The 27,243-nt window shown below is 43.0% G+C and overlaps 1 protein-coding gene across 1 annotated transcript in view; it reads right to left on the minus strand.

The window, feature by feature from the left end:
* The window catches only part of LRRC40 (leucine rich repeat containing 40), a 103,027-nt gene that overhangs the window by 72,266 nt on the left and 3,518 nt on the right, over positions 1-27,243 (minus strand). The window contains exons 2-5 of the mRNA XM_068118284.2: positions 24,688-24,869; positions 24,424-24,497; positions 8,410-8,539; positions 6,423-6,546 (exon numbers count right to left, since the gene is read on the minus strand). Of these exons, the coding sequence (XP_067974385.1) occupies positions 6,423-6,546; positions 8,410-8,539; positions 24,424-24,497; positions 24,688-24,869 (510 nt within the window). The remainder of the gene's footprint in view (positions 1-6,422; positions 6,547-8,409; positions 8,540-24,423; positions 24,498-24,687; positions 24,870-27,243) is intronic.

Here is a 27,243-nt window from a genome sequence, read left to right on the forward strand (position 1 = left end):
CTCTTCACCTGACACTCTCCTCTCTTCACCTGACACTCTCCTCTCTCCACCTGACACTCTCCTCTCTCCACCTGACACTCTCCTCTCTCCACCTAGCACTCCTCTCCTCTCCAATCCCTCACATTCCTCTCCTCTCCAATCCCTCACATTCCTCTCCTCTCCAATCCCTCACATTCCTCTCCTCTCCAATCCCTCACATTCCTCTCCTCTCCAATCCCTCACATTCCTCTCCTCTCCAATCCCTCACATTCCTCTCCTCTCCAATCCCTCACATTCCTCTCCTCTCCAATCCCTCACATTCCTCTCCTCTCCAATCCCTCACATTCCTCTCCTCTCCAATCCCTCACACTCCTCTCCTCTCCAATCCCTCACTCTGCTCGCCTCTCCAATCGCTCCTCGCTCGCCTCTCCAATCGCTCCTCGCTCGCCTCTCCAATCGCTCCTCGCTCGCCTCTCCAATCGCTCCTCGCTCGCCTCTCCAATCGCTCCTCGCTCGCCTCTCCAATCGCTCCTCGCTCGCCTCTCCAATCGCTCCTCGCTCGCCTCTCCAATCGCTCCTCGCTCGCCTCTCCAATCGCTCCTCGCTCGCCTCTCCAATCGCTCCTCGCTCGCCTCTCCAATCGCTCCTCGCTCGCCTCTCCAATCGCTCCTCGCTCGCCTCTCCAATCGCTCCTCGCTCGCCTCTCCAATCGCTCCTCGCTCGCCTCTCCAATCGCTCCTCGCTCGCCTCTCCAATCGCTCCTCGCTCGCCTCTCCAATCGCTCCTCGCTCGCCTCTCCAATTGCTCCTCGCTCGCCTCTCCAATCAGCTTTCCCCGTCTCGTTTCTCTCGTTTTTCTCCCGTCTCATTCTTTTTCTTGCTCCAAATCGGCCCGTCTCGCCCGTCGGAATCGGAAATCGGCCCGTCTTGCTGTCTTGCTTGCGCGTAAATAAATTGTGTTCATTACACCATTTCTGGATCTGATGACTTGCCAGTAACCATTTTGTAAAAATGAATGTGCAGCATCTAACTCAATATGTCGAAATGTCACACACATCCATGCCCGTGGGATTCCCACGGGTGACCCCGCAAGTTTGCATTGACGTTCGTCGATGGACTCGTTCGCCCGTCTCATTCGTTTTCTTGCTGCATCCTGTTCAAGTCTGCGTTCTTCATCGATCGTCTCATTCATTTTGGAAATAGAAGTTTCCACGTAGCGCATGAATTGTCGCGATCCTCAAGAGGAAGTGTCTCGTAATCATCAAATGATAAATGGCAAGTAAATTATATTGTGGAATATTAAAGATTTCAAATAAACCTATTTAAAGTGTATGCGCACATAACTAATAAAAAAAACGAAGAAATATCTCGGTAATTTCCTGAAACATATTTTACTTCCGGCTAATAATGTTGAACGAAATAAAAACGAAGAAATATATGTCGGCATCATTGTTGACGTTTTTGTGACGACTGTCATCAAAGGAAAAAGTAATATATCTTAACGGAAAAGCAAAAGCGAATTTTTAATATATATCGACACGTTGCCGTCGGTGTCATGTTGGGCAGTGTATGATACACCATGACGCGATTTAAAAATATATATCTCTGCATTTTCCCGCGTGTGTGGAATGTTCTCAATTATTGCTGACACTGTATCTGAAACCATCGATAAAAATGAAATCATATGATGAGTTAGATTGGATATAAAGGCGTGAGAGAGACTCAATGGCCTTGAAGTTACAGGCGTTTGAGAATTCATTTCGTTCTATAAAGGGCAACTTTCATTGGATTTTCTTCCCGTTTTTTTTCAACTGAGTCTAAAACTATGTTAGCGACTGTGAAAAATGAAATGATATATCGAATTTGATTTGAAATAAAACTGGGAGAGAGAGCAAGACACCACGGGCCTACAAAACAGGCCTCAAAGCTATGCGAGTTAATAAAATGGTGGATATTTGTTTATAATTATATGAAGCCACTCCCAGAATGGGTGGAGCTACTCTGCAAACCGAGTAAGCCACACCCCGGACAGACAGACAGACAGAATCATCTACGGCTATTATAATATTATATATATATATATATATATATATATATATATACACAGTCATGTGAAAAAGTAAGTACACCCCATGTAAAGTTTTGATTTTTTCAACATATTTCAACATACAGCTACTTGATCTTCACTTCAACAATTTTGATAGATAAACGTGATATAATACAACAAATATCATGAAACATTTACATTTTGTAGTCCATTGTATAATTTAAATAAACATAAATGCAAATTTCGCATGTGGAAAAAGTAAGTACACCCTTGGCTCTAATAGGTGGTATTGCCCCCTTTGGCAGAAACAACCTCAAGTAGGCGTTTCTTATAACTGTCTACCAGTCTCTGACATCGACTGGGAGAATTTTTTGCCCATTCCTCCATGCAGAATTCTTTCAGCTGTGCGATGTTTGAGGTGTTTCTTGCATGCACAGCTCGTTTCAAATCCCCCCACAACATCTCGATGGGATTTAGATCCAGGATTTGACTTGGCCATTCCAGAACCCTCCATTTCTTTCTGTTCAGCCATTCCTTGGTGGATTTAATGGTATGTTTAGGGTCATTGTCATGTTGCAAGGTCCACCTTCGGTTGAGCTTCAACTTTCTGACAGATGACCTCACATTATCCTCAAGCACCCTCTGGTACAATGAAGAATTCATAGTGGTTTCTATGATGGTGAGCTGCCCAGGCCCTGATGCAGCAAAGCTGCCCCAAACCATAATATTTCCACCACCATGCTTTCCAGTTGGTATCAGGTTCTTGTGGTCAAATGCTGTCTTTGGTTTTCGCCAAACATGTCTTCTGGTACTGTGGCCAAGGAGCTCTACCTTTGACTCATCTGTCCAGAGCACATTGTTCCAGAAGTGCTGGTCTTTGCCAAGGTGTTCATTGGCAAACTTTAGTCTTGCCCTGATGTTCTTTCTGGACAGCAAAGGTTTCCTCCTGGCACACCTCCCATGTAGATCAAATTTGTGCAGTCTCTTTATAATGGTAGACTCGTGCACTTTGACATCAACAGTGTCAAGAGCTACCTGTAGGTTCCGTGATGACATTCTGGGGGTGCTTAGAGATTTCTTTCAACATCTTGCGGTCTGCTCTCGGGCTGAACTTGCTGGGGTGGCCTGGCTTGAACAAGTTGGCAGTTGTTTGGAATCTCCTCCACTTGTCGATGATCTTCCGGACAGTCGAATGATTGATTTAAAATTGTTTGGAGATCTTTTTAAATCCCTTCCCAGACTCGTAGGCATCTGTAACCTTCTTTCTGAAGGCCTCAGAGAGCTCTTTTGATCTCGGCATGGTGACACCGCAAACTTCAACAACAAAGAGCAAACCAAACTAAATGTCTGAGGTTTAAATAAGACAGGTTCCTCCAAGATCCTCTCTCACGATGTTCTAAGCATTTGCACCTGAGCTGGTGCACCTGATTCTAATTTTAGGTATTTGAAGTAGTGATAAATGTAGGGGTGTACGTACTTTTTCCACATGCGAAATTTGCATTTATGTTTATTTAAATTATACAATGGACTACAAAATGTAAATATTTCATGATATTTGTTACATTATATCACCTTTATCTATCAAAATTGTTGAAATGAAGATCAAATAGCTGTATGTTGAAATATGTTGAAAAAGTCAAAACTTTACATGGGGTGTACTTACTTTTTCACGTGACTGTATTATACATATATATATATACACACACACACCAGTATATACACTACCAGTCAAAAGTTTAGGCACCTCCAACATAGTGTTTAATGTGCAAAACTCTTACCAAAGATATATCTGCTTATCTACTGATAACACATTGTGTTTCAATGCATCTTTCTTGTGTGAAATGTAGGTTTAAAGCAATTTTTGGAAATAGGTCAAAAATGCAATACTAAATCCAAACTGAAACGTGAAGTTAATGTTGTTAACGTTTCATCTCAGGAGCAAACACTATTTATAAATACTCTTCTCCATGTGGAATGAATTTTTGTGCTTAGTTTCTTCATCACATGCAATGTCTATTATTGCCAAGCATTACAAAAAATGTTTGCAGAAAGGCCAGCCATACAATCTAATGAGTGTTTTTGTGTTTCAGATTGCATGAACATGGGTGCCAAAGCTCAGCTGATGCCAGACAAAAGACAGGCAATTGTAACTTTGAGAAAAGAAGGCCTTGAAACAGTTGCAATACTGGAGCAGTTCTTTACCGGGCAAGTTGCTGGTTGCAATACCGGGCTCTAATTTCCAGTGCTGTAAGACGTCTGTTGTGCAGATTGGTAACTCGGATTACTTGTCCTGCAATTTTGTTGCGATTCTTGGTCGACCAGAACTTTTTCTATCTGCATTTTTACCAGTTTTGTTATGTTGTTTAATGGCACAAGCAACTGCATTTACTGACACTTGTAATTTTTTGGAATTTGTCTCGAGCATTGGCCTTCTTTTCTCAAAGTTACAATTGCCTGTCTTTTTTCATATCCTGAAAGGAACGGTGTACAACAAAAACTCTGAGTCGATTTCCTTTCTGCCGGTAGTGATGTCAACAAATTAACCAATGACATCACTTTATTAACAAAATACCACTTCCTTTCTTCAATTACCGCTTGCTTGTGGAGGCTGTGGAAACCGTTTGCGGTCCTCTACCACCTCTCCTTTCTGGTCTTGCACTCTATCCTCTTTTCATTCTTTGACCCACCCTCGACCCCCATGTGTAGGAACCAACTTCCGTATTTTCTTGAATCTCACTGTTCCCTTTCGGTCTTAAAGACAGCTTTCACCACCATCTCAGGTAGTCTGCAATCCTAAACCATGATCTTTTCTACTCATTAACCCCACCCAAATCCCTCCTAATTTTCCAGTTTTCCCTCCTTGGAGTTTCCTACTGTATCCATTTTGTCCACCCTGTGCATGCATGTTTTGCGTCCTGTTTTTGTCTGTTACGTCCTGATCCGTTCACTGCAATAGCTCTTCCACGAGCCTAGACGATGTATACAAAAAAAATATTGCATGACATTCAGATTGTGTATCTTTGCATCATGATTCAATGGACACCATTAAAAGTATTGAGGAACATTTTTTCAATTCAATCATGCAAATACTTCCCACATCATGTGAGGGGCTGTTTTTTTTTTTTTACCATGCACACCCGAAGCAAAAAGCGGGCTTAAGCAGTTTGTTCACTTTGTCAGTTTGTCTGTCTACAAATGTTGGTTTATGATTGAGAAACAACTCTATTTCAATTGAATGTTATATTTTGAACACAAATCGGAAAGCAAACCTGTAGTTTAGTAATACTCTGAATTCATCCGGATTGTGCATGCACAGAGGAATGAGATTAAAAAAAAATTTAGTCTGCTTGTCTGGCAGTGAACATAATTGAAAATAATTTCAAACAGAAAACCTACTGTTTTAAGATCATAAAGGACACAAAACAGGCACGAAGAACGAATGTAGCGTGTTAAACAAGGTGGTGTAAAAATCTGCACCAACGGCGGTAAACCTCCAAAAAAAATAATTCTACAACCTTTAAAATCGTTATTTTATTTCAATTGAATGATATACTTGAAGACTGCAGAATACCAATCACATTCTTGGCACTTCCAAAAACATTCCGTTTAACATTATGTGGACAAAATATTACAGCATCTTACGTCATTTTGACCAATTAAATTTGCCGCTCGCAAACCAATCAAATTTGCTGCTCACACACCATGTCCTTGTTTCTCAAGACTGCATGGGGTAAGGTGTTCTATTAATTCTCTAGTTAAATTATAAGCAACATTTTAAACCATACAATTTAAAGTTCAAGATTGAATGTTCATTCTTTGCATTAATTTTACAATCAAATACATCTAAGGAAATGTATATCAGGTACGTGGGATTGACGCTGCACTGTACTGCAGTGTTTATGACCAATGCTGAGTCACATGTTCTATCATCACTTGCTGTTTTTATTGCTGTATTTGTTGGAGTATAACATTAATTTTGTTTATTTATATTAGGTTATATGTATTATAGTATAAAAGCATCAATAAAACGTTGTTGTCCAAATAACATGTACTGCAAACGTTTTGGTTGAGGCATTGTGAGGCCCTTGAAACCACATCCTGTTATTCCCGTTGTTTTGGCCGATCACGCGGGCCGGCAGAACAAGTCTGCGGCATCACATGGAGGACTTCTGTATAGTAAATGGCAACATTACTAACTGAATATATACTAAAATGTTTACATGACGGAAATTTCATTATCTGATTCTACAATACTTATAATTATTTCTCACACAAGTAGTATCACAAAAAGGCATTTAAATTACTCACCACATAATATAGGGTATCTTGTGCATGCTAATGACCAATCTTGTGAAACCATAGGTAGCCAAAGTCTTTTATTGTTTTTTGAACATCACCTTTCATCCCCGAAATCTCTGGAGGCAAACTCTTTAGGCTGTTGCTGGCGATGCTGAGTCGGACAAGGTTTTTCAAATTGCCGAGGGTTGGAGGAAGTAATGTCAGTTGATTGTGGGACAAGTCCTATATAGATATAAGAACAAAAAATTACAACTAGTACATTCTCACTCCACCACTTACAAAAAAAAGAAAAACTAGGTAGTTGGCTTCCCTTGCATCTGGTAACATTGCTGTGATAATCTATGCTTCATCACAGACAACAAACGTGCTTCACTTTGTCACAAAAAAACAATAAACCATCTTATCCAGGGATTATCCTGGAGGATTTTAGCAATGGGAGAAAATCTCCCTGTGTACAAAACAATGAGATTTTTTCCAAACACGATGGGATTATACAAAATTGTTTTGAGATAAAATTTTACTCGCGCTCGTCAAATCTCATTATTCTCGGGGTATTAATTAAAAATAAATATGGTCAAGAAAACAAAGACTTATGTGTTTCTTTCTGTATTCAAATAGACTATCTCACTCCCTGCGGATTTTATTGCATAAATGATGAACCATGCCACAGATAAGTTTAACACATAAGTTGCCATGAATTAGCACATTTGATCACATTTAATAATACTGATTGAAAACATCAAAAGTCATGTTGTTTGATCACATGACAATGTCCACCTCCCTGAAGATAGATTGTTATCATCAGACAAGAAACAATGTTCTTAACCTTAGACAAAAAAAATCATCAGCACAAGACATCACATCATCATCGCTCGTTGGTGATCGGATGGCGATATATGTCGGGTTATTGTAGTCGTTTTGAAATTATTTGTACCTTGACTTAGACTGTTGACTAACTTCTCCGATCTACACAGTGAACAATACATTTTGTTCTGATCGGCATCTCCGATTTTCCTCCGATTTTAAGGACCCAGCTGTCTTGAAACGTTATTAAAGTTTTGTCGGAAGTAGCTGTCTGCACTGTTGCGGCCCTGGCCACTGCCCCGCTTTCGCCCTGCACCTGGTCACGAGCTGGATCATCCTGGTTGTCCTCAGTGTTAGAACTACTGCTGGTACCTATAAAGAATCGTTTTATACTTTGCCCATCAGGCTGTGGTTGCGGAGGTCTCTTTTTCGGCGGCATTTTCGGAAAAAGCGTTATCCAGAAACTACTGCAGACAGCGAACACGTGATTGCCGAAAAGCCGTCGTTTAATGCCGCAAAACATTGCCACGGCTTCCGTAAAGCGTGAAAGCGAAATTAAAATGGCTACGGTCTGTTTACAGTTTAGAATAGCTTTGTCTTTGACAACTAGCAGACCTGACAAAAGCAGTAGTAAGTACACGATTTGAAACTTTCGCCTGAAAACTATTACCGCGACAACTGACACGCTCCATGCGATTTTTTTTATCGCTCTGGCCAAAATTGTATGCGATATTTTCCAACTTTATGCGAGAATATCGCGGAATCACGGCCAAAGTCAATCCCAGCTTATCCACTTCATAAGTTAATATCACTTATTTATTTAAACTCAATAAACACTTCAAACGAATTTTTCACAAAACACAATTCATGAAGCTGCAACTTATTTCATAACCAATTGCTGATAGACACAGGGAAGTGATGTCATATTTCACAGCCAAACAGGGACCCACAAAGCAAGACACAGCTGCCTCCACAGAAATCAGAGGAATTCATTGAAGTTCAATTTGTTGCAGAATGGTGCATTCACTTCTTCATACAACAATGTAAAGTAAAAAAAAAAAATTCCGAAAAAAAAAAATGAAAACAACCAGCAACATGAAATGTGCCTGAAACCAATTTTTCAAATGTGCCTAGTTTTACTTTAAAATCTGTTGGTTTTTTGACTGCATGCAATTATCTCGTGCTTGAACAGCACATTCTGTCAACTACCACATTAAAGTAACAGCACATTCAAGCATACTGACAAATACAACTCTGCATACAACTTTAACAAAAACTCACCAGCTCCTCCAGCTGTGCCAGCATCCCAATTCCATCAGGAAGCTGCCGCAAATTATTGAACTGCAGCTGAAAACTCCTCAAGTTGTACAAGCCGCAGATCTGCTCGGGCAGAGAGCTAAGCTTATTGTGACTGCAAAAACAAAAACAAAAAACTTGGAGCGTTTTGATCTACATGTGTTTTTCCATGCGATAAATCTGCTCGAGCACTTTCCATTGTAACAGGTTAGAGGCAAGGCGATTACTTGCATACATAGAAATTGTACATACTACTCCGACTACCACATAATAATAATAATAATAATTATTATTATTATTACAAGACATGCCACTTTACAACTACTTGCCCACTTTGATCGGACACATGACCCATGATGTCCTCTTTATAAAACTGAATTCATAATTTGATTTTTAAAATTAAAAATAAAAATTTGTTAATGGCTGCCAGACCATGCAACCAGTGAATGATTTCATTTTCCATAGTTTCTAGGATGATTAAAGACTCAGATGCAGCAAAAGGTGAGAAAATTTGACTAATATTGCCATTTTATTGGTAAAAATACATTCTAATAGCGATTTTGAATGTATCTGGTCAGACACGATGTGAGGACGGGGAGAGAGGCATGAGGGGGAGAGGAGTGAGGAGGGGGGCGAGGAGGTGGAGAGGAGTGAGGAGGTTGAGAGGGGTGAGGTGGTGGAGAGGAGCGAGGAGGTGGAGAGGAGTGAGGGGGTGGAGAGGAGTGAGGGGGTGGAGAGGAGTGAGAATGTGGTGAGGGGTGGAGAGGTGTGAGGGGTGGACAGGCATGAGGAGTGGAGAGGAGTGAGGAGGTGGAGAGGAAGAGGATTTAGGGGTACAGAGGATTGACAGGTAGAGAGGAGAGAGGGGTGGATGAGTGAGGGAGGAGAGGAGTGTGAGGAATGAGGAATGGAGGAGTGAGGGATGTGGGGGTTGAGGGAGGGGAGGATTGGGGCAGGGGATGAGTGAGTGAGGGAGTAGTGAGGGAGGGTTGGGTTCCCTACTCAAGAATGTTATTTATTATTACTTGTTAAAAGTACAGCGACTGAAAACTGAAGTTAGAGATCAAACTGTAGTCCAATTATATTTTTACTAATATTTCTGGGGTCAAAAAATATCTCAATTGAATCCATTTTAAATTCAGGCTGTAACACAACAAAATGTGAAAAAGTCAAGGGGTGTGAATACTTTGTGAAGGCACCATCTATAAAGAGTTTATTTAAGGTAAGTTAACTCTTTTCCATCTTTGTAATTAAACAATAGGCATACTTCGAAAAACTTTGTACGTAATAAATCGTATATGTGGGCTAATTATGGAATACAATATTTATTAAATAACAGCGTTTGGGTTTAACCAATGTTTAATTTGTAAAGTAAAGTGTATTCGATACTTTCAAGTTTTAAAATGAATAACAGAAGTCATTCAAGGCAGGTTCTCCCAACACTCCTCGCCCCCACGCCCCTTCCCTCAAGTCAAGGTAGAAGTGTCACTTTGCTACTCCCCCAACATCCCCTCTCTCACCCCACTCTGGATTCTCCCCCCTGAGTGCAGTCCTCTACTCCCCTTCTCCCATGTGCCATCCTCTACCCCTTGAAGTCACATTTTACATTACATGGAGTTGCACAATACAAACTGTATTTCCCATGCACAAGGACATGTATGCACATATTAGGCCAAAAAAAAAAATATTGCTGGTCTCTGGTCAGACCAAAGTTCCAGAATTGATGCGGCGATGCGGTTTTTTTTTCTTGTTTTTTTTTTTTAAGCATGGATTGCACATATAAAGGTGTTTTTTGTGTCCTCATGCCTTGCGGTCCTCATCTGCTGTGGCACCGTCCAGGGAGAAATTAAAGACAGCCAATGGGACTTGTAGGCCTTTTTTTTTTGTAAATAATGAACACAAGCTTAAGTTATTTTAAAATGTATTTATTCTGAAAATCATTAAGTTCTTCAAGCATATTATAGACTGCTAATTCGTTCTCGAGATCGCCTCGCCGTTCCGTTAAACATTCCAAAGCGTCCATCGCGTCAACACTGCGCATGCGCAAGTGGTCTAACAGGCCGATGGTCTCCCACGATCTCTTCTCCCAGTCCACCAGATTATCACAGACACTTACAACTTCATGACAAACGAGATAGGATCCAGGCCTAACGAACGAGACCACCCACAGCTCTCTAGGCCTTCTGGTTGCTACACACGAACCCGACAAAGAACGTCTTCGTTTCAATAAATGACAATATCCAGCCGATGGAGGCCTTGCATCACGTGAGCATCGTCCATGGCAACCGGTTCCGGCCGCCATCTTGGGTGGCATAAACAACATGGCGGGAAAGCTGTCGTTTGATCAGACAGACCTGTCAGTTTACGCCCATAGCTTGCCCGTTGAGGCGTTTTCGCGGTATTGCGAGAAACTGAGGCTGCGTCATCTGCCTGTGGACCCGTGTGGACCCACAAGTACGCCACACACACTCTATAGTACACACACACACTCCACACGTACGCCACACACACTCCACACGTACGCCACACACTGCACAAGTACGCCACACACTGCACACGTACGCCACAAGTACGCCACACGTACGCCATACGCACTCCACATGTACGTAACCAAATGCCTAATCCTGCTTTTCGCTTCGCGAGCGAAGGTAACAACCTCATGAGCCAGATTCTCACCTGAGAGCTGCAGTCAAGGCAGCCATGAATCTGTTTTAGCGTTGTGTCGTCCGGAAAACGGTAGAATGACAAGCCCGATCCCTTATAGACCGAGCGCCAGCGAAATTTGTTCAACCGGAAAGAGACAGAAGGTTTCATTACATGAGGTGGTTGATCCTCCATCACTGACTGAAGGTCGGGATTGCTGCCGGGTCATAGCCTGTACCTTAGGCCTACAGGTGACCTTTTCGGGTCACCAAAAATGCACTTATTCAACCCAACAGCGACAAGGAAACTAATTGCACCATGACATTTGGTAGGGACCGTAGTTCACCAAAAGTACCGTGACAGCAATTTTATACTGTACATTTTCGAGAACAGCAGCTTTTTTAATAGGTCACGTGACCACATTTATTCAACCCAAGAGCGACAAGCATCAAACCTGGTTCATATAATGCAATGGTTATTGCCAAACACGAAAATACCAATGACAGCAATTTTCTCCTGTACTTTGACCTTGACAGCAACCTTTGACCTCGACACACCCACAACGCAGATGCTTATGCAATCCAAATGCGACAAGTATCGAACTTTTTAAAACGCGATCTTTATCTAACTATTCTGCCATCGATTTCCATGCTTCCGCCTTTTTTAAAACCGATCCCTGTATTCGGCAGCCCACACATCCCATACATTTTTCGAGTCGCCCCCCGGGCCCCCCCTAGAACCGCCCCTGCAGGTGTTTCCACTTGTGAGAAACTCGCTCGTGACAGAAATCACTACTGAAGCTGTTTACATGAAAGTCTGAAGGCTTGCTTGGGACTAGACGTGTTATCATGGAGAATGAGGTGAGTGTCTTACTGATTCGTGGACTAGCGATCCTTTTTCTCACGTATGTTTTTCTCGTCTGTGTGTCTGTATTACCTGAAATAACTCATGTCAGTCTATTGTTCGATTGTGGCATGTCCTAACCCTATAGGCACTGAATACAAAGTTCAAGTTTTGTTTGAAATTGGTTTTGTACTTCAAGTAACGACCGAAAGATGGCAGGTGTGTGTATGGTGTCCCAACAGACTCCACAGGTATTAGATTGTACAGGCTGACCAGCGACTTGATTGCCACTGTGGTCGTTAAAATTTGAATAGCGGGGGGTGCCTGGATGCCTATGTGAATCCATCGTGCCTATAGGGCTAATATCAATATTTAAGGATAGTTGGCGCCCCTTTTTCATCTTTTGGCTTTTGTTAGTGTAAAAAGAGCAGTTTGCATGAATAGTCTGCTCGAGAACGACACCAAATTCAGTTTGCTTTATTTTTCTATTTCAGATTTGTTTCGTGTGTTCGATGAAAGGTGATGGTGCGCTCAAACAGATCAAGGATGACGAACAGTGGGCAAGAGTGAAAAATGCCGCGGATCGACGAAAGTGCCTGCAAACGGACATGTTTCAAGAAACGACCGAACGGATTCGAAATTGCCGAGACATTTCATACTTGCGATACCATTCGGCCTGTCTAAGCAAATTCAGTGCTGTAAAAAAACGCAAGGCTGAGGATGAAAGTAGCAAACCGTCCAGCCCAGCTAAAAAGACACCGTCATTGTCTGGCATGTTAAAATCCACTCCTCGAGGTGTAATAGTGGAGAAACGCTGCGTTTTCTGTTCAAAAGAAAAGAAACGATCCAAGTGTGGACAATCATTTGAACCTTTGAGTGCGATGCTAACTATGAATGGTAGCAAAACAGTTGTGGCCTGCGCAAGAGCGAACCCAAATTCTGCTTCCAGTCAGAAAATTCTGGCGCTTGCTAGAGGTACGGACGACCTTGTGGCTCCTGAGGGCATGTACCACAAAACATGTCGCTTGAAATTCCTTCGGAATTCCGGTGCAGAAAACGGTGGCGGCTACGATTTTGCTGCACCGTCAGCTATTCATAAGGTAGCATTCGACGCGATGAAAGGCTTCATAGACTCGCAAGTTGTGGCAAAGCGTAATCCCGTCCTTGTTGCATCTGTAATGGAGTTATACAGATCAGAATATTTGGCCAACGGTGGGATTTTCGAGGATATAGAAGGATACACCACACAGAAATTACTCGATAAGATAAAAAACACCTACAAGGACAACTTATGCCACGGGAAAGAGTCGAACAAAACAGGAAATTTCATTTACGCGCCATCTCTCAGTTTTGATGACGCAGTCGCGGCTCTGAAAAACACCAGTCGAGATGAACATGAGGTACGATCCACTGCAATGCTACTGAGAGCGGAAATTCTCCCAATGGAGAAGACCAAAATTCCCAGCCATACAACCATTGATTCTTTGAAGAAAAATGCCCCGGAAATACCTCCGCTGACGAAACTTTTCTACAAAACCCTACTTTCTGGAGTCGGCGACACACCATCAGCCGCGAAGAAAAGGAAGTGTGAAGCGCTCTCATCAGATGCAGTATACACTGTATCACAGGGGAATGTGAAACCTTGGAAAACCACAGCGCTTGGTATTGGGTTTTCTTCGATGTTGGGAAGCAAGAGTGCACTAACAGTACTGAATAGACTTGGTCATTCTGTGAGCGACGATGAGTGCAAAAGACTGATTTCCGAAATCGCCTACACCTGTGCTTCAGGGGAGAAGGAGACGCCGGCGGGACTGCTGACCGATTCACAACTTGCAACTGGTATGTATATAATACTTCAGTAAATATGATTATAAACATCTGACTATAAGTAATTTATATTGTATAAATAATCCTATATATTCATATATGATAAAATATGTCTCTGAAATTAGGGTCGAATGAGAAAGAACGTGATGATTATTATATTCGGTTGAATGCGCTAAAACCTGAGACAGTCCACAGCCCATATTATTCAGGCAGGATATAATTATTTATAAATTTCTGCTTCAGGTACAGCCTGGGACAACTTTGACTTGAACGTGGAAACCCTGGATGGCAAGAACAATCTACACGTGACCGTGGGTATAGCTTACCAGAATCAACACGTGCCAGATGAACATCCCGCCGAAATCATTGCTGGACCATCAAGGGAGACGTCAAATCTCAGTGGGAGAGCCAGGAGAACGTTTGAAGGTATTGTGAAAGAGTGCCCCGCTTTCCGTTTAAATTTGCGAGCAGCCAAATTCCCACTGTCGACAAATGACAGCGACAACTATATTGGAGCGCGCGCATTGGATATTTTGTGGGTGATCAAGTCCATGTATGAAACGGTACCCCAGTTCAATGGATTTTACTCTTTCTTCGTGGAAGATCACCTTCCAATGACAGTGATAGCCTATATGGACCCCATAAATGAGTCTCCAACACTTAGCAAAGTCGTCCAGGCGACCATGGAACGATCCCTTGAAGTGGCTGAAGAAACTGGTCAAATATGGAACCCAGTCACGTACGATCTGAACATTGCCATGAAGGCGTTCGCCATTCAAGCTCTCCGTGCGCCCACATTTGATAAGCTCATCATTTTACTGGGCAACTTCCACATAGAACTAGCATTTTTCGGTGCTGTTGGAACTTATATATCTGATTCCGGTTTGGAATATCTGTTGACCGAGGGCGATGTTCTTGCCGAGGGTTCTTTGAATGGATTCGTGAAGGGTAAATTTTATAACCGATGTACCCGCATTCACCAGATAACGGCTGGGGTCCTGGAGCAGTTACTGTATGAACGGTTCCTCTCAGACCGAAGTGATCAGTATGAAGAAGTACTCGCCGAGATAATGTCATCAGATTTACAAGATACGAACAAGCTGCTCAAACTGTCTACACAGGAATGTTTCCATCGGCTTGTCAGTGACTACGAGCAGTATTTTCACGAGACCATGAACGGCTCCCTAGGCAAGACAGCGGCATATTGGGCTGTGTACGTCTATCTCATCAATCGCATTTACCGAGAGATGCAAAGGGCTGTACGAACCAACGATGTCGACCTGTATGTGACAGTTCTGCCTCATCTGATGGACGTTTTCTTCGCATTGAACAGACCAAATTATTCTCGGTGGGGTTCACTCTATCTGGACAAGCTGCGTCACCTAGATTCAGCTGCAATGGATGTACTGAAAGCCGGTGCCTTCAGCACAAAATGTACGAAGAAGTCGTACTCCCGCAGTGCGATTGACCTAACTTTGGAGCAAACAGCGAATCGCGACGCCGCATCTGCAGCCTCCGGAGTCGTTCACTTCGCAAATTCGGAGAAGGCTTTTCAGCGGTGGTGTGTCAGCCTTACCCAACGTAGCATGGCCGTAACTGAGTTGAAAGAGATGTGTGGAATCCAAAGGGGAGAAACACCGGCAAACCAGTTGCGCACACAACGTCTGCGGAAAGACAAAGAAAGCACCGACCCTCTCAAGCAGCAGTTCATTGAAACATGCAACTCCTTCGATGCCGCCAAACCAGACACCCTCGTCAACTTGGCTATGGGACAAAGTGCCGTAGAGGCGACGACCACCTACCTCACCACAACTCTTCAACGGGGAAAAGCGGCTAGATCGGAGTTTCTGTTTGAGTGCGCAGAAGACGGAGCAAGGTTTGTAAAAACGGTGAAGCGCATCAAAGTGCAAAACTTCGCATCCGAGAACGCTCGAAAAGCGACCAAACGTGAAAAAGTTGGTACCGAAGGTGTGAGAGACGCCTTCGCTCACATACTGGCGATGGATGTGGTACGAGAAGCTATCGACCTCCGAGATCTACTAAGCCATCCAATCACCCCGATTCCCCTGTCAATCGCACACAGTGATGGGTCAGTGACAAAGACGACGAAGTCAGCGCTCACGAAAGTTCTGGAAAGAAAGCCGAAAGAACCTTCCAGCGACATGGACATCTCCCTCTCAGTGAGGCCATCGGTATATCTCGTTGATGGTGGTCTTATTCTTTACGAGGTTTTGACTCGCCACAAACAATCAACGTATCGCTCGATAGCTAGAGATATAATGGTGCACATTTGTTCGCACGCCGATACCGCAATTGAGGTGCACCTGCTTCTTGACAAGTACCTGACGCCATCAATAAAAGATCTGGAGAGGAGGAACCGGGGTGGTGGACATGAGGATTTTGTGATAACAGGGCCGGAACAGAGGCAAAAGAAGAATGGCAGTGAACTCCTGAAAAACTATCATTTCAAGAATGCATTTCTGAAATTCATGATGGAAGAAGTCCAGAACGAGCAGTACGCTAGTATCATTGACCGCAAAACAGTGTATGTTTCCCACGGGGGAAGTTGTATAGAACTAAAGGTGAACAGTAAGGGGTTGCTGGTGGTGTCCGTTCCCTCACAGTATCAAGGCCAACATGAAGAGGCAGACACTTTAATTGCTTATCATGCCGTGACGGCGATGTCAGGTGACATAACCGTGCGCTCCTCGGACACTGATGTTTTAGTGATACTGTTGCCAATCGCGGCAAAGCATCCCCACCGCATAATGCTAGACTACGGAAGCGTAAACAGTCACTGCTTCATCAGCGTGTCCGAAATTGCACACGTACTGGAGGACAGGGAAGCTGGTACAACAGAGGCTGTCGTTAGTTTTCACGCCCTAACAGGATGCGACTACACATCGGCGTTCTACAGAAAGGGTAAACAGAAACCCTTTGAAATAATGGAGAAAGGGCATGTCAAGGCTTTGCAGTCTTTGTGTGATGACGAAATGGATGTCGTGGGGTTGGAAAGATTCGTTTGCCACGTGTACGGCAATAAAAGCGCCAAATGTGTTGATGAGGCGCGAGCAGAGGCCTTTTTCAAGATGGTAGGGGCGGGAAAGTTCTCTGACCAAGTGAGGAAGATGAACTGTGCTTCGCTGCCGCCGTGCAGGAGAACCCTTCTGCAGCATCTCCATAGGGCTCACTATGTCTCCTTGATGTGGAAACCGGCTTCGAAAGCGAATCCAACGGCCGGAATGTATCCCACCAACTATGGCTGGGAAGTGGATGCAACTGGCAACTACACATTCCAGTGGTTTATCGGACCTGTACTGCCTGAAGAGCTGAAAAAGCCTGCTGCCCCAGAGACTGAGGAGTTTGTAGAGGATCCCTACGAATGCGACATAGACGTGGAGGACGAGGCCGACCAAGACCAGCCCATAGACACGCTCTCACCTGATAGTGATGGTGAACCCTGGAGTGGGGATAGCGGGAGCGAATCTGAAACAGAGTGATCAACACAGTTTATACACTGTGATCAATGTGGCAGGAACCTTATGCTTATGGAACTACTGTCAATAAATTCCGTACCATATTCGGATAAACCGAGTAGGTTGGGATTTGCTTGTCGGTATTGGTTTTGGATGATGTCATTGTTGGTATCGCCACATAATATTTCCATATTTTTGGGTTAGCATTTAAAATTGACGGTTAACGGTACTCGCTATTTGTTTTTGTTTGATTATTGGTCACTGGTAATTGATTCAAACCACTTCCTCTTTCCTCTTATTCAATACGGCCAGTGAGAGTTGAATCGCTTTAGGATATGTACGTCATGTTACAGACGTTGACCAGCGATTGAAATCCGGAAGTAGGTTGCCCGCATCTGGGTCGCTCAAGTGGGTCAAGGTCAAATTAGGCCTACAGGAGAACATATTGCTGTCATTGGTATTTTTGTATTTGAAAATATCTCCATATCGCGTTTTAAAAAGTTCGATACTTGTCGCATTTGGATTGCATAAGCATCTGCGTTGTGGGTGTGTCGAGGTCAAAGGTTGCTGTCAAGGTCAAAGTACAGGAGAAAATTGCTGTCATTGGTATTTTCGTGTTTGGCAATAACCATTGCATTATATGAACCAAGTTTGATGCTTGTCGCTCTTGGGTTGAATAAATGTGGTCACGTGACATATTAAAAAAGCTGCTGTTCTCGAAAATGTACAGTATAAAATTGCTGTCACGGTACTTTTGGTGAACTACGGTCCCTACCAAATGTCATGGTGCAATTAGTTTCCTTGTCGCTGTTGGGTTGAATAAGTGCATTTTTGGTGACCCGAAAAGGTCACCTGTAGGCCTAAGGTACAGGCTATGACCCGGCAGCAATCCCGACCTTCAGTCAGTGATGGACGATCAACCACCTCATGTAATGAAACCTTCTGTCTCTTTCCGGTTGAACAAATTTCGCTGGCGCTCGGTCTATTATGAAATCGGGCTGTACATCCGACAGCACAACTCTTTACCATCGTGTAGGGGGCAATTTATATGTGAGACGAGTTTCAAATTGCCGCCATTACGTATGGTGGCAGAAGCAATGTTTTGCCACCCAAGCGGTCACGTGACCAAGACGATAACGTCACATGCAACTTCCCGATTGGATTCATGACGTCACGGCACACAGAACTACTCATATCTTTGGAACGGCTGGTTGGATTTGGACAAACTAAACGCAGTTTTGTAGGGGAGAACCGTGCGCGAACGTCGATACCAAATTTGAAAAACAAATTGTTGACGCGCAGGGTCAAAATCTATGCGCGCGCTGACCAGAACCCGGAAATATATTTTTCTCGGCCTTAATGTGAAGTAAATAAATCGTGTAGATTACACATTTTCTGGATCTCATGAATTGACAGTACTGTTGTTGGAAAATTTTATGTGCAGCATCTAACTCAAGATGTCCAAATGTCATGCACATCTATGCATGTGGGTTTCTCAAAGATGCTCCACTAGTGTTTTTGGGTTGTCCGCCCATACATGATAGGTTTTCGTTGCCGCGATAACTTGAGAACAACTGAAGGGATGATGTTAAGGTTAACTGATTAGAATTCGAGGTCAAGAGGTCAAAAGCAAAAGGTCAGAGGTCATGTCAGGTAAAAATGTGATAACGTGTGAACAGCTGAAGGAATTTAAATTAAAACCTGGTACAGGTATGTATAATGTGAGGATGAACTGATCAGTTTTTGGGGTCATGAGGTCAAAGGTCATGGTAAGTAAAAATTATGTTACCACGCTAACTTGTGAACCATTGTCGGATTTTTGACCAAACTTTACAAGTTTATATTATTATGGTATAGAATGGCACTGATGTCGCAACATCAACCGAAATGTCTCTGCTCACATTATTCCATCATTATACATACTTTTTTTTTTGTATAGTAAGTCGAGGCTCGGGAAGAGCTAACACGTAGAACATATAATAAAGGGCGCGGGAGACAAGAGGGTGAGAGAGTGGGAGGAACAGGGACGTCGGAAGATCTGTGGAAGGGAGAGGGCTGGGGCGGGGTACACGGGATAAACAAGATGGACACTACAATGCCTTTCAGGAAAGAAAAGGAATTTGAAGGACGTGGATTTGGAGTGGATTAATGGGGGTGGAAAACATCAAGGTTTTGGATGGGGAAAAAAAAATAAGAGATGTTGGTGGACAGCTGTTTTGAAGACCTGGAGGGAGGCGTGGGATTAAAGAGAGTGAGGGAGTTTGTTCCAGAGATGGGAAACAAAAGGGGAATGAAAGAGTGAATGTGAGCAGAGAGTCTTAATTTTGGCAGTTTCAACAGAAGAGGGTTGCTGACATCTTGTGCATCCTGCGGGAATATTTGAGTGACAGAGCACAGACAGAGCAGGGGGTGCAAGGTCAGAGAGGAGTCGGTAAAAGACAAAGACCACCAACCTGCCTGTGGTGAGAGAGTGAAAGGCCCTCAGAATCAGCTTCATCATGGGAAATTCCAATGATTCTGAAAGCCTTGGTTTCTACAGTGTGAAGTCGAGCTACGTGTGAAGCAGGAGCAACAGCCCAGAGGGGAAGAAGTATTCCATTGAGCTGCTGGTGAAAGCCTTGTATGTGGTGAGGAGCTCAGTAGTGCCAAGGAAGGAATTCGCACTACGGAGGATGCCCAGTCGGCAACTGGCTTTGGAGGCCAGCTTGGAAATGTGTTTTCCCCAGGAAAGATCATGGCAGATAGTGAGACTCAAAAGTGAGTGACAGAACTTCTTGAAGAGAATTGTTGAGAAAGTAGATGGGAGGGTTTTCGAGACGGTCTTTTCAGAGAGACATAGTGAGAGCGAGTGTAATATTTGTCAGCATTGAAAGAAATGTTCTACTTGTCTGACCAGCGTACTATTTTATCCAGGTCTGCAGACAGTGAAGAGGCTTCTGCCTGCCGATCTGAGCATTGGGATATGGAGCGGCAGAGAGTGGAGTCGTCAGCAAAAAGATAGAGAGGTTTTCCAGAGAGTCGGAGAGATCATTAATGATGACCAGAAAAAGCACAGGGCCCAGAACACAGCCTTGAGGAACTCCAACCTCAACAGGAAGAGATGAGAGAATTCCATTTAGAGCCACACGTTGACTACGACAGGAGAGGAGACATGTGTGGAGATTTCCATGGATACTGTAAGAGGAGAGTTTGGAGAGCAGGGCGTGCTGCCAGACTGTATTGAAGGCACGAGATACTGTATGTCAAGGGAGCCAGCTATGATTTCCTGTTTGGCATTGAGGTCCTCCATCCATTGTTGAGACAGCAGAAGCAACATGTCCAGAGTAGAGTGGCCTTGTGTGAATCCAAATTGATGATCAGAGATCAAGCCATTGGAGAAGAGGAAGGATTTGATATCAGAAGCGATGATGGATTATATGACCTTGTTGACGATTGGGAGCAGGCTGATCAGTCTTTAGTTGCAAGGATCTGTTTTTGCACCATTTTTGTGTAAAGCAGTAATGTTGGCTGATTTCCAAGCAGATTGTAGATGACCTTGTGCAAAAGAAAGGGTGAAAAGAACAGAGGATGTGATAGAGTGGCAGATCAGGATTTTAGGACCCATTTGCTGATGCCGTCTGGTCCAGTTGCAGAATCAGAGTCGAGGTTTGACAGAAACTTCTCCACCTTGTCGGGAGAGAAGGACACAGAGTCCAGGAGCAGCCAGGTAGGACTGGATAAGGTGGGTACAGAGAGAGACGGGTTTGGGACACAAGATTTTGAGGCAAACACAAAGTTGAGGCATTTGCCTTTTCACATGCAGTGTCAGCATTGTAGCCATTTGAGGTTAGGGGAGGGGATGGAGGGGAACAAATACGAGGACCAAGTTTGATTTAAGAACCAAGTACTTGTGTCAAGTTTGATTGAAAATCCCTTCAGCTGTTCTCAAGTAGCACAGTTTTACCTGACATGACCTCTGACCTTTCACCTCTTGACAACTGTAATCCATCTATCTTTACATCATTATACATACTTGTACCAAGTTTGACTTTGTTCCCTACAGCCGTTCTTAATTTATCACGGCAAGGAAAACCTATTAGACTCGGACCTTTGACTTCTTGATGCTGAAATCTAATCAGTTCATCTTTGCATCATAATATATAGGTACTTGTACCATGTTTGCTCAAAATTCCATCACTGGTTTATAAGTTAGCTCGATAACAGAATTTTGACCTAACAGATCGTCTGACCTTTGACCTCGCAAACCCAAAATCGAATCAGTTCATCTTAACCTCATTGTACATATCTGTACCAAGTTCGACTTGTATCCCTTCAGTCGTTCTCAAGTTATCGCAGTAACGAAAACTATCACAGACGAAAGCACTGACAGGCAGACAACCCAAAAACGTAATACCTCTGGTGACTTCGTCAACAGAGGCATAAAAAAATTCAGCCCAACTATCCTTGAACATGTGCAACTCAATCCAATCTTTTTATTTTTTGTTAGGTCACAGAGAGTATGTAAAATGCAACGAAATAAAATAATAGCATGACTACGCGAGCATTTAACAATGCAGACCCTTTCCATGGTGCACGGATGACACACAAATCACATACTTGCACACAGACTGATTAGTCGAATGCACACTGCCCCATCAGCTGTAGGACCGATTTGATCACTTGCTGGCTAAACGTCAGCGAAGAACGAAGTGTGCAACACCAAGGCTGCTAAACATAGTCCATGTGCAATGCCAATCACAGTTAACAAACAAGTACGACAAGCCCCATTTCCCTAAAAGGGCCGAGTGCAGGATGACTTTAGTGGAGGTACGCACACTCACCTCTAAGCTGGCAAATCTGGATTTTAATTGTGACCTAGTTATAAAACTTCCATCCTGGTATTTCACAGGCAGGGTGATTAATCAATGTGTGTGCCACCCTTCGGATGGATGTTATACAGGCATCTCATCTGCTGGCATTAGTTTGTGGATGTTACAGATCCCAAGTTGCCCTTCATTAACAGTAGGCGAGCTATCGCCGGGATCCTGAAGAAATTTCAAATTCCTGCCCCAATCTTAATCGAACTTCAGGGCCTTGCCCGCGATTTAAAGAAAACCTTGGGCCAAGTTGCCCCCCAGCAAACACCGAAAGAACATGGGAATAAATGTGGCCATTACAGAAGAAGAAGAAGAAGAAGAAGAAGAAGAAGCAGAGACGGAGGAGGAGGGGGAGTAACAACAACAACAACAACAACAACAACAACAACAACAACAGGCATTTTAAGGCCATTTTCCCTGCAAGAGCGGGGGTTAGCCTTGTGGTCCCCATGACAATCTTCTCCATTTTGCACTATTTTCTGCATCTCCCCTTGTTAACCCCCTTGCCCGCATTTCTTCTTCGACCATCTTCAACTAAGTCTTTCTCGGTCTTCCCCGTCCTCTCCTTCCTTCTACATTCATTTCCATCACTCTTCTCAACCAGTCACTTTCATCCTTCCTCAACACATGACCAAACCATCTCAAACTGTTTCTCTTCACAGGCTCTATTCCCATCATCTTTCGCAATTCACCATTTGGCTTCCTCTCTCTCAACGATACTCCACACATCCACTGAACCATTCACATTTCCACCCTTTCCACCCTTCGTTGCTGCTCCATGTTCATGACCCATGTCTCGCTCCCTTAAATCATAACACTTCTCACACATGCAGCATACACCTTTCCCTTCAGCTTCAACGACACTCCCCTCCTCGTCAGCACGCCACTCAGTTCCCGAAACTTCTTCCATGCACATCTCACTTGAGCAACCGTTGCCGAGTCTGATCCACCTTCTCCATTCAGCATGTCTCCTAGGTAACAAAATGTTTTCACACCTTCCAGCTTCACGCCGTCTCCAAGATCCAACTCAACATTTCCTCCATCTGCAGCTCCCTCTGTGCACACCTTACACTTGAATGTAGCTGCCACACTGGTTAATGACCCTCTCAAACCACTACATTTTTGATGAACCCACTCAGCGCACATTGTACATTGAATGGAATTCACTCCGACACCCTTCCTGCACACTGCACACGACCACTTCCCAGTTCTTTCCACCTCACCACATGCTTTACCACTTGCCATCACCTTCGTTTTTCCGATATTCACCTTCAGACCTTTTGTCTCCATACATTCCTTCCACTTGTTCATCTTCTCCTTCAGTCCAAGAGGAGGAGGAGGAACATAGCACAATAATGACTGAAACGATTGCAATGATTATAACCGGAGGAAGCGGCATTGTCTCTTGGGTATTGTACCATTATGCTACATTTACGCAAAATATTATGTTTCTAGCAGATATTGTTTTTAGTTAATGAGAATTATTTAAGGTTCTCAAAAATATTTAAAAAATAAAAATAAAATAATTCACCCTGTACCATGATTATACAGCAACTGCATGTTTTTGTTTTAGGGGGGAATATACAAGTGTTAATAAAGAATGCAAAACACATGTATACACATATCAGTGACATCATATAGCGACATCAGTGCGCATCACCCACTAGAGCAGTATCGCTTTTGGGGGGCTAGAAGATGGCCGTACCCGGCTTCACAATTGCACGACCAGGCTATTTAGAGCTCCGTATCAATTAGTGTCGCGATTTGTATTTGTATGACCGCTCGGGATGGGGTGGGGGTGAGGGGTGGTGAGCGAATACCTGGCTGGGTTTGCTTTTCCCGGCGGTGGTTTTGGGACGTATTGGACATTGAAAAGCTATGGCGTTATTGGCTTCATAGTGGTTACCTTTTGCCTGCGAGTCGGCAGCAGCACTGCCTGACGCTACATCCCAATATACCTTTTATAGCGGCCTTTGGTGGCCTCATAAGACGTCATGGCCAACATGCGGCATCTTAAAAACGTTACCAGATTCTGAAGTACATACACCCAAAATTTGGAGCATCCAAATGCTATGGTCCGGCAGTGAAAGAACAACATACAAACGTACAAACAAACACACAAATGTAAAAACACAAACACAACTTGAAAATATTTACCGTATGTAGATTAGAGAGAATATAATTTCAGTGGGTCTACACAAAGAATAGTTAGAGAAAAGTTTGTATTGATGGGTAAGTTAAAATGATTCTACTCGTATGAAGTAAAAATTAGTGGGATGTGGAGGAAGGGTGCAAAATAGGGTGAGCAGAGTGTTTGAGAGCATTTAGTGATGCATGCAATTTAAACCTAATACCTGAGGTTGAGGCGTTGCAAGTTCTCCAGCTCCCAGAGTGCTGACGGTAATTCTACAAGTTGGTTCTCATGAACCTGGTGGTACATCGTGTAGCTTGTTCACAACAACGAGAAATGACATCGATAAATAAATAATTTCAAGAAAGTCAAGTAGGAGAGGAGGAGTGGGAGGGGGAGGGGTGGAGGAGTTGACAGGATCTGCACCTTATGGATTTAACCGAATGCATGCAATTCCAGGCAAAATTAACGCAACAGTATTACTTACATCAAGAATAGTCAGAGCAGGTAGAAGCCTTATGTCCTCATGCAGTTTGGAGAGGCAGTTGAATGGTAGTAAAAGTTTCACAAGATCGGTCTGCTCCCACCATTGCTCCGTGACAGCAAAACAGACATCTTTCTGAGCCTCCTCCGGAGCGTCCACATTAATACGCCACACAGCACTGGGTACTAGTACACCATGAGAAATGCCAAAAATTACATTTACTCAATCGATAACTCACTTTCCAGGATACCAGAACACACACAGTATTACAGTCACGTGAAAAAGTAAGTACACCCCATGTAAAGTTTTGACTTTTTCAACATACAACTATTTGATCTTCATTTCAACAATATTGATAGATAAAGGTGATATCATATAACAAATATCATGAAACATTTACATTTTGTAGTCCATTGTATAATTTAAATAAACATAAATGCAAATTTCGCATGTGGAAAAAGTAAGTACACCCCTACATTTATCACTACTTCAAATACCTAAAATTAGAATCAGGTGCACCAGCTCAGGTGCAAATGATTAGAACATCGTTAGAGGATCTTGGAGGAACCTGTCTTATTTAAACCTCAGACATTTAGTTTGGTTTGCTCTTTGTTGTTGAAGTGTGAGGCATCACCATGCCTAGATAAAAAGAGCTCTCTGAGGCCTTCAGAAAGAAGGTTATAGATGCCTACGAGTCTGGGAAGGGATTTAAAAAGATCTCCAAACAATTTGAAATCAATCATTCGACTGTCCGGAAGATCATCGACAAGTGGAGGAGATTCCAAACAACTGCCAATTTGTTCAGGCCAGGCCGCCCCAGCAAGTTCAGCCCGAGAGCAGACCGCAAGATGCTGAAAGAAGTCTCCAAGAACCCCAGAATGTCATCACGGGACCTACAGGTAGCTCTTGCCACTGTTGATGTCAAAGTGCACGAGTCTACCATGAGAAAGAGGCTGCACAAATTAGATCTACATGGGAGGTGTGCCAGGAGGAAAACCTTTGCTGTCCAGAAAGAACATCAGGGCAAGACTAAAGTTTGCCAATGAACACCGAGGCAAAGACCAGCACTTCTGGAACAATGTGCTCTGGACAGATGAGTCAACGGTAGAGCTATTTGGCCACAGTACCAGAAGACATTTTGGCGAAAACCAAAGACAACATTTGACCTCAAGAACCTGATACCAACTGTAAAGTGAGCTGGTGGAAATATTATGGTTTGGGGCAGCTTTGCTGCATCAGGGCCTGGGCAGCTCAACATCATATAATCCACTATGAATTCTTCATTGTACCAGAGGTGGCTTGAGGATAATGTGAGGCCATCTGTCAGAAAGTTGAAGCTCAACCGAAGGTGGACCTTGCAAGATGACAATGACCCTAAACATACCAGTAAATCCACCAAGGAATGGCTGAAAAGAAAGAAATGGAGGGTTCTGGAATGGCCAAGTGAAAGCCCGGATCTAAGTCCCATCGAGATGTTGTGCGGGGATTTGAAACGAGATGTGCATGCAAGAAACCCCTCAAACATCGCACAACTGAAAGAATTCTGCATGGAGGAGTGGGCAAAAATTTCTCCCCGTCGATGTCAGAGACTGGTAGACAGTTATAAGAAACGCCTACTTGAGGTTGTTTCTGCCAAAGGGGGCAATAGCACCTATTAGAGTCAAGGGTGTACTTACTTTTTCCACATGCGAAATTTGCATTTATGTTTATTTAAATTATACAATGGACTACAAAATGTAAATGTTTCATGATATTTGTTATATTATATCACCTTTATCTATCAATATTGTTGAAATGAAGATCAAATAGCTGTATGTTGAAAAAGTCAAAACTTTACATGGGGTGCACTTACTTTTTCACGTGACTGTATGTTAGAGAAAAAAAAAAAAAAAAAAAAAAAAAAAAACATTTAAAAAAATAAATTAAAAAACATTTTTAAAAATGAAAAAAAAAACCCGAAACAAGGTAGGAATGACACCACAATGCAAGATAGTTATTTCTTCGTCTGTGTAAGGTATACCTTTGTCCCTTGTCTAAGGGTTCGGGAATGAGAAAATTCCAGGCATGTGTTGACAATGATAGCGAACAAGTGGAGACCCTGTGACTTTTTGAAGCTATTAACATACATTTTGTTATCATGCTACAGTGTATTATCCATGCTTTTCCATTAAAAACGACAGTCCCATATAAGTGTTAACATTTTTTTGAAGCACACTGTGTGTATATGTATGTATGTGTGTATATTTATATATATATATATATATATATATATATATATATATATATATATATATACACGGCTGTCCATTCGTGGTTATGCTGATTGGCTGGTGTGAGATCCGATTCCATATTTCATGATCGGAACTCATGGCCTAAACTAAATCTAGAGTGAAATCGGAATAAAATTAGGAAAAGTGATTTTTAAATCAAATAATAGGCTCCACGAGACACGAGGTAAAATGGCTCCAAAATTCTTTTTTTCACTCTTTAAGGTAATTATTGTACGTCTGATTTTATTTTACATCATCCAGGGACATCGGTCGTGATCTTTTTTTTGAA

This window comes from Myxine glutinosa, chromosome 1 (assembly GCF_964187855.1).
Source record: "Myxine glutinosa chromosome 1, kmMyxGlut1.1, whole genome shotgun sequence".
Classification (NCBI taxonomy): Eukaryota; Metazoa; Chordata; class Myxini; order Myxiniformes; family Myxinidae; genus Myxine; species Myxine glutinosa.